The following is an 8,922-nucleotide window of genomic DNA, read 5'->3' on the forward strand; positions in this document are numbered from 1 at the left end:
GGTGGCCTGCTTGAGGGCGAAGTTCAAATTTGAGAACTATCGAATTAACAGTTTACCAGCAAAAGTCCGCGCGCTTTACAGTCCACGTCTCTAATGTTTGAACAGGGGCTACAGATGATGACTGTGAGTACGGCATAGGTGTAAGAGTCTGTCACTTTGCCTACGCGATAAGAGTGAGCTGTAACAATCGGAGGGTGGTGATGCAATGCTGTTGTCATTCGTTGATATTCCCATCAAAAACACTAATCATGATAACGCATAAGTTTACAGAATATATGATACGTTAAAATCAGCTTCCGACAGTTTTTCCAACATCAATCAGTATGAGAAGAAAGCGGAGTTCCCAGTCTGGTCCATAAAAATCAGTGGTTTCTTCTCGGGAAGAGAAGCCTGCCTGGGTGGAACAATTTACTAGCCATACACCAATAAAAAGATCTGAGTGATTCCCAATTTTATTAGAAAAATACGGTAGACTAACCGTCGGATAAAAAAGTGTTTCAAGAAAAATCAGTGATATAGTGCACAAGAAGCACATTCATTGGCTTAATAATGACGCTGGTAAATGACGCAAGACAGGATAACTAAGGTGAGTGGCGAAAAGTCTCTGGATATTGTTGAAATGACCACACCAAATAGGTTTTGAATAATCTGTTTTAAATAATGGCAGGTCTACGGTTCTTTGTTAACATCACGGGCCATTTTAGCGTAATCCAATCGCTTCCGTTCACAGCCTCGAATAATGATGAAGATCATTGCACAAATGAGAGCCACAATGAGCAGTCCGAAAACCACGGTAATGGTGATAGTTGCAACACTCACTGAAGGTCAAGAGTAAAATATGGTAAAATGTACATATTTCATAACGCCTGGCACGCAGCATAGTAACAGTCTAAAATTCAACATTACGATGACAAACATCAACTTCAGCATGACACTCGGCCGTTTTCCGCCTACATGGACTACCCTTTGAGGAAGCCAAAGGGATGTGTATTGAAGACCTCTATAGAAAGAAACGCACTGACCCTAAGAGTTGTTCTTTTCGGGATAGTTTGTCTTCTTTTTTCAAAGAAAACGAAACCGCTTGATCCCTAGAACTTTATTTTACGGAAATAACTGCGCCATCTCACGTCCCGTGAAAACCACTCTTGTTTCTCAACTTCCAACCATCAATGTTCCTTAGAGGTTTAGCGGCGCGAGAATAACTACCACTTTTTGTCTGATGTTAGGAATGTTTTGAGTCAAATCGGATTACCATTAGGAGCAATATCGTCAAAAGGCTTTCCGAGTTCGAATTACACAAGAAAACGTATCTAGCAACTACCTATAACACAAGGTATCATGATGTACCACATCAATACTAATGGAGGATATATTTCAAAATAGTAGCCCCTTTTCCAACCTTGGGTTTTAGACATGTATCTTCATAGCACTCAAGAATTTTTAAACGGACGTGTGGTTTGAATTATCGGTGCTATTCGGTCAATCTACTGTGACCGTCAAGCTGGTTTTAAAAGTTATTGTGCACGCAAATTGTACGGAGGCCAGCCATCCCTAATAATCGAACACCACATCTTTTGGACGGATTTGTCACGCACAGGACACGGGCCTAACGAAGGCATGCCCTGATTGGTCAGCATGCCAGCCAATCCGAGTCAAGCACCTTTGGCTCGACGCTTCTCGCTCCCTCACAGAGATTCCGGCACGACCTTGTGGAACACTGTGACTACGCTATGAATACAGTTGTAATAATTTTCCTTTTGTCTCCATAATGGGCTGTGTAGAGCTACCGTGCCCTTTGATATACCATAGTGGGCAGAGCAGGAAGCCAAGGGACCGATACAGAGTTGCACTGCTGTTCAGCAAGACAACACAAATACTCAGAAATCAACCAACGAGTTTCTCCCTAAGAATACCCCAATTCAATGCTGTACTTAATTTGCATGTTTTAAGTGCGCCAGTGGATAAAGCGAAGAAAATGCCAACATATAAAAGTATATCCAACAGGAAAGTACGTCTTTGTTGACGCATATTATAAACTACGAATAAAATGTGGTCAGCTTCCGAGAAAGTAAGCGGAAAGCATTCCATCATTAACTTGACTTATCAGATGAGTGTGGAAGATTATTCTTTAGCTAGAATCCTCGTGTACTCTGTGAGTTGAACAATCTGACCATTCAAGTCAGTGAAACAACTCATCTTCCAAATCGTTCATGGGGCTTCTGACAACAGAGCCGAAGGGCACATCTCTCAGGAAACTTACAACTGGGAACTGTGCACCATGCATCGGAATACGTAATATTGATTAGCGTACTTCTTTTTCGATACCGGTTTGTTTCAGCCGACTGTTTTATACATGCTGCCTGTTTCCCACCCGTGTAGTTGCGAGTAAAGACCGAATATTAGGTATATCCCGTTCTCAGTAATCCAGCTGACCTACCAGCGCAAAAGCTCCAACACACGGATGAAAAATCAACCAATCAACAATGCTTGGGACGAAAAAGGGAGCTAAGATCAAGCTATACAACCGTTCCCACGTTGCTCGGGTATTATGTAACTGAGCGCGAAAAAAGCGAAAAAAAGTAAGAGTAGTGAAAGGATTGTCGACCAGTGGTTTGAGGTTTGTCTTCAAATGCTCGGCAAAGGCGAAGATGATACCCTGTCAATCGCCTTAATTGCTCCTTCGCTGCAGAGTTTGAGAATGACTGAATCTGCCTCCGTAGCCTTCTTACAGGTTACGGTTATCGGGTAATCGACATAAAGATATGGAAGCTTTCCGAAAGATTCTAAGGCATTTCGATTCCTTAATCCATACTGGTTTACTTATGTTCAAACAGATGATTAATTCTTGATGGAAAGTGCACGGTAAAGCTATTCGCACCTTCAAAACAACGCCAAAATCCGTGCTTCTGATCAATGGTCCGCATAATGGTCAAGCAAAGGATCTAATATTTTTCACCATTATTAGTTCTTAGTCGTATATTCCATTTTGCAATAGAAAAAACCGTGCAATATAAAGTTGGGAGTTTATTACCATTCGTCTTCCTAGGAAATCCTACCCATTCTAATGAAAAAATGCTCCTTGACAGTATCTGGTCTTCGTTTGGGAAGAGGTTAATGGAGATCTGCAGTACGTATAAGCCCTATTGAGTCGACTATATACTTGCTGACAAGACCAAATGCTTCCGTTCCTTAGATTTCTTGAGTCTGATTGAAATTCCTTGGACCCAGTGCTGGCCGAAGTTTAAAAAATCTCTCGGTGGGGACTTTTTGTGCTTTACGGTCTTCAAATTCAAATTCACTCGACGAATAACCGTTGAATGCTTTGTTCACGGGTAGAGTGTCACGTAGAAACTACCTCAGAAAACCTATAGCTGCAAAACAATCACAAAATGGCCCATAGATCCTTATCCATTACCAGCATCGCACATGTCATGCTCTCCTTCTACAAACGGCCACTTTGTCATGCTAGTATAAGACACTGTAATTTTAGTGACCCACTGCTCAATACTCATTAGACTTAGTGCTCACGCTCTACAACGAGGAGTTGGCCGCCCAATGATTTGCCGACCATGACCAATTACGACTTCTTGTGAAAATGCCTGTGAAACTTCACCCACTGCCACTCTACTGAAAATAAACCGTAATTTTTGCAACCCAGAAATGTGGTTAGATGTCCAGAACACCATTCTCAGCCTAAACAAACTGAAACATAATATATGTGTCAGCAATCTCTCGAGGGTTACTTACGTTGACAAACTCGTTCTGAACGTGGATTGCTGCCTTTCGGTGCGTACATGAGGTCACAAACGCAGGTATAAACACCCGAATAAACTTTTTTGCAGCTTGAATGTAGGCCGCATCCCCCAGGACACAGTTCCGTCTGCGCGTCTGAAGTAGCACAGAAGTGGAAAAGAAAACAACGTTACCTCCACCATAACGTTTTGACTTTTTGGATGTTAAGTCGCAACCCTGAGAAAAAATTCCTCTGCATTGTTGTAGTCTTCAGACAATATAGTCGTCCTTGCTTATGGATGTAACAATTGACGATATTATTCGAGTAAAGCACTTTCCAGGCTATCAGTGGCCAAAGTTCTTCTAACCTTTCACGTCACTTAGCATAGAGATCTCGCATTCTGAGTATGCAAACAAATTGAACTGCTTTCTCGTACTATCTCATAAAGTGAGGCCCTTGGTAAATGCATCTACCTAGCAACAATAAGGGGAATATTCTCGACATTTCACGACTTTTCAGGCCTAACTACATTCCGCTTCTGTGTGTAGCCAAACAGCAAACGCGACTGGGGTTTGGAATCAACAAAAACCGGATGCAACAGATATATTGTGACTATCCTGGTTTGGGGCGTAGAAAAGAAGCGACAAATTCCATAGTCGTTGCACCCCACAGTTTAAACAGGAAAGAGGCTGAGAAAAGGGAAAAACGTCATCCAGAAAACCCACCGCTTCAAAGGCAACAGCGACCTCTGTAACAAGTCAGACGTCTTCTTGCTTACTCCAAACGACCGGGTATTCTTTTACTAGGACGCTTCATGTGTGGTTGTTGGTCTGTTTCCAAGCCTGGTAGTTTGGTTTCAAACGTTTTATCAGAAATCCAACTGCCAAGCTCCGTGAACAGACCACGAACCACCCGAGCTAACTATATTCAGCAACACCGCTAAGCCTCAAGTAATTCTTGCGCAGAAAATAAAATTATGACAATGGACAGTTTTCGTGAGGACGAATTCGGCCTACACTGACTTCTCCTGAAGTAGCCACTATGGTCGTCGGAAAGAATCGTCCACCTATTGGGATTGTCTATAATTAGGTTGTGAAAGTCTGGCCTTTTTGTGGCAGAAAAAACAAAACTAAAGAGGTTCTTGTGAGATCTAAGGTACACTGTCCGTGTGATAGTAGAGTGGTAGGGGATTAGGCTAGCATGGAGGCACTATTTAAAAGAACGGATACATTCTGTTGTGGTGAAGTTACTACCCAGGAATTTGGAAGTTCGTAAGCAGCAGGTGGTCGCACCGCGGCCTTCTGGAAGAATGACAAACAAACTGGATATCCCCTGGCATCTAAATTTTTCAAAGTCAGGTTTCTACAGCGTTGCTTGGTTCTTAAGATAGATTAAGGGTTAGGCGTGAACTTACTGTCTAGGAATCCCGTGGATCGAACCCAACCCCGGCATCTCGACGGCTTTTGTCTAAGCTGGGCAACCTGGCAGTATCACAGCCCTCGTGTTTCCTTTGGGTGGTGTGCTGCTAGACACCAAAAAACTGCTGCGGCTGAATTATAATTATTATTGTATTGTGATCAATGCTTCGTATGAGATACTAACGGTCGTTGCTTTAGAGAAAAACTGAAGGTTACCGTGAAATCTCTTGGTTTCATTGTCACCTCAGATGGTTATAGGCCTCAGTTCCACAAAAGTCCGGCTAGATTGGAAATTTGCCTCGCTGCATATTTGCTTAAAGAATATCGAATAAATAATACGACCTTACCTTAGGAAGCTCAAGGGGCACAAAAGATTGTTACTTTCAGGTGGATCAATACAAGCAAAGTAAAATTAAAACTGGCGTAACATACTGCTTTGCTTATCGATTTTGCACTAGAGAGACTCTCGGATATCACTTTTGTTCATAGTTGCATTCAAATGAAAGTACTGCACAATGGTATGATATTCAATGTACGGTAGTATGTATCCTAGATAGAGCATATTGCGAAACCTCGAATACCATACAATGGGAAACCAGAGGTGGCTTTTGGGAGGCGCAGACAACCGAACAATGTTATAAATGAGAGATTCAGCTGGTTAGAACCAAACTGTTTTGCAAACGGTTTTCCTTCACAAACTGCGTACAATTTTATGTTCGAGTACATTATAGGGTTGATGAATACTCGAGGACCGCGCCTACGTTGGGAGCCCCAAGAGAAAACTGTTCGCGGACTGTCAAACATTTTTTACAAGTTTGTGAGCAGTGTGTCTCGTCCAAACCAATAGCTGTTGTTCTAGAACTTGTGTTAAAAGGTCTTGATATATTTCTCCTATGCGGTAGCCATTTTTCAGTTCTACCGGTCGTTGGGATGCTTGATGTGATTGGGATACTGAGAGCATCTTTACGAAGTATATTGCGTGCCCCCATTCACGGGTCAAAAGTATACTCCTATGGTAATAATATTCTCACATAAAGTACAACCAGCAAGTTGGCAGAGGGACAGACGACCTAGAGAATAATTCCCAGAGTAGGAGAGTTTTGGGCCCCAGGACCATTACTAACACCTTGTGTTTCCAGTTCACGAAACCGAACAACAAGATCTGAGCGAGCGTTTTCCAAACAGTTCTCATTATCGCGGCACCAGCATGTGCGTTTGTAGCAGTTTTGAGTTAAACCCGTCAGACAAAGATACTAAGTTAGCCATTATTTAGCACAATATCAGGAGTCTTAATCAATATCAAGTAATTTCTATAGTTTTGCAGTCTTGCCTATTCTATAATTTACTCTGCTAAATAATGACTCGTGACAGTGAGCCGCGTCACAGCCATGCGCAGCTGCATTTATGACGTACACGGGGCGGCGTTTTGACAATAGATACAAGACATTTTCGAGGACACAGTCTAGTGTACGTGAGTGTCAAGGCACTGAGAACAACAACTGAAGGGGCTAACAAATTGTTTTCGTCACCATATTCACGTGTGATAAAAACACGTATAGCTGAGATACTGCGGTGTCATTTCACTAGTGCCGAATTCCATTAATTTAGGGAAAGTTTCGTGATGCTTCCAGTCAGTCTAATTGAAAATTATTCTGAACGTAGAGCATTTGATAACATACGAAGCTTTCCTTTTTTTGTGAATAGCCCTAGAGTGTCATATCCATAAGTTTTCTCCAAATCAAATGAACAGGCTGGTGGTGTAGGTGATTTTATTGACTATTCCAGATATATTGAGTTCTTGAAATTCAACACCTTTTTACGAATTCCTTAACTTTTTTCTAATTTCATATCTCTGTGATAGCTCACACACCACGATCTTTGTCAATCATTAGCTGCCGATCAACTGCAGTTGCGCTCTAACCTCATATTTACAGCCAAGAGTAAAAATAACCCGCCTGTCGTATGAAAATTGGAACATGAAGGCGATAGTTCGGGTGGCAGGGAGTGAAGATTTCGTCTTCGAGCTTCTGAAATTTCCCTCCACTTTCCTTCATCTGGCTTCAAGTCTTCATCGTCTGAGACAAAATTTAGCGCTGTGGAACGCGTCGTCGTCAGGTGCTTCGCCTAATACTTATGATTGGGTGACCGTCAGCAAACGAGTGCCCACGCTCATGCGCAAGTCAAAACAATGGAACACCAAAGGTGTACGTCTCCTGCAAAGAGGTGGACAGGTGAGCAGGACAACTAATGAACATATAGCGAGTGGAATAAAGGCTGTCTTGCGCAGAAAGATTAGGTGAGCTTGCAAGCGTCCAAAGTGAAATTTTGACGGAATATAGCTGTAATGCCTACCAAGACAATTCTACAGAAAAAGATGAGAGCTTGCAAAATCCTCATTGTGCACTCTGATATGAAGTAATCTGGCTTATACAATGTGAATGGGATTTAGGGTTGTTGTTTATGAGCACTATGCTGACCACCGTCTTTGAAGCCGGCGGAAGGAGTAGATTGTAAGCGTTGGAAATTTTTTCATCGAAAGATGGTGTATCAGAGGCGTGTGTGCAAAAGCCATTCAGTAAATCTTGGGCAGAATAGGTCAGCTGACCCTCATCTTTTTCAAGCAAGGCGTGTGATGATAGACACGAAACATGCATTTTCTGGTAGTGGGTTTCGCAGAGTCACACAAAGGACAACCGATCCATGTGCATACGTAAGGTAGGTTTGGTATTCAAACAGTATGAGGTATAAGAGGCGAAATGCAGGATACAGGATGGAAGTTCACGAGGCGTAGAACTGTTCAAGATGTAAAACTGAAAGGTCAAAAATTCCACTGAGCGTTTGTACGAGTTCTCTGAATCCCGATCAACACTTTCAAGTGGCAATAACGGTGGCCAATCCAACTATATGGAGTTCATCAGAAAGTTAACAAATGTGCTTTTGGAAACAGGATGCCAATGATAAGTAATCTGATGACCTTAATAACTTGAAAACCAAAGTTGTGTTGAAAAAGTTAATACGGACATAAGTACTAGGAACGGCAGGAACCGGAAGAGGACACAAGAACATGAGGTTTAGAGGAACTCGGAGACTACACCTGCCTGGTAAGTCCCATCGGGGGCAAGACCAGCCCTGGACCGTGGAGGAGTTTTCAGTAGCCATACAAGTGACGTGTCATCAAGAAAACCCAAGAGTGTACATACAGGAGAGTATATGCCTAAATGCATTAGGGTATGGTCAACAAACTGCAGATATGTAGCCTGACTCATCTACAAGTTCAGAAGAATTAGACGAACTCAGTGTATTTTGCAGGTATCTGCATCGAATTCAGTATGAAAGTGTCGTTTACATTTTACTAATTGGTATGGTATTCCTTTAGAATTTTTAGGGCAGAACTTTTGTACCAAGACATTCAGTTATCTGTTGGTAATTGATCAGGTGGCTGTTGATCTGTTCGCCGAGTTTGGCAATTGATTTGCAAGTGTTTCGTCACCATTCGAGGAAACATCTTCAGTGCGCTGTTGGTTGGTTAGTTCCTCTCTTCGTGCTTGCGTTTATATAGTCTACAAAGAGCAGCCTTTGCGCTGTAACCTGGATTCTGATTGGCCTGTTCTTGATCTGTATTGCGTCGTGGTCGGCTTCTCTGTTGGTTTGTGGCGTGCCTCTTATTTTTAGTAGCCTGCTGTTCTGTTGATTTCTTCTTTGATTCCTTGTTCGGCCTCGGGTTCTGTGGTTCTGGATTTCCTTTGTCCTCAGAGGCTGGTAGGCAGGATC

General features: G+C 42.4%; 1 protein-coding gene across 1 annotated transcript in view; it reads right to left on the reverse strand.

Annotated features, from left to right (window-relative positions):
* Window positions 1–401: 401 nt before the first annotated feature.
* T265_07340 (hypothetical protein) overlaps window positions 402–8,922 on the reverse strand; it is a gene marked incomplete at both ends in the record, with an annotated part of 29,986 nt that continues 21,465 nt past the window's right edge. Inside the window, 2 exons of the mRNA XM_009172839.1 lie at window positions 402–818; window positions 3,748–3,888. Of these exons, the coding sequence (XP_009171103.1) occupies window positions 670–818; window positions 3,748–3,888 (290 nt within the window). The remainder of the gene's footprint in view (window positions 819–3,747; window positions 3,889–8,922) is intronic.

This window comes from Opisthorchis viverrini (genome assembly GCF_000715545.1).
Source record: "Opisthorchis viverrini unplaced genomic scaffold opera_v5_169, whole genome shotgun sequence".
NCBI lineage: Eukaryota > Metazoa > Platyhelminthes > Trematoda > Opisthorchiida > Opisthorchiidae > Opisthorchis > Opisthorchis viverrini.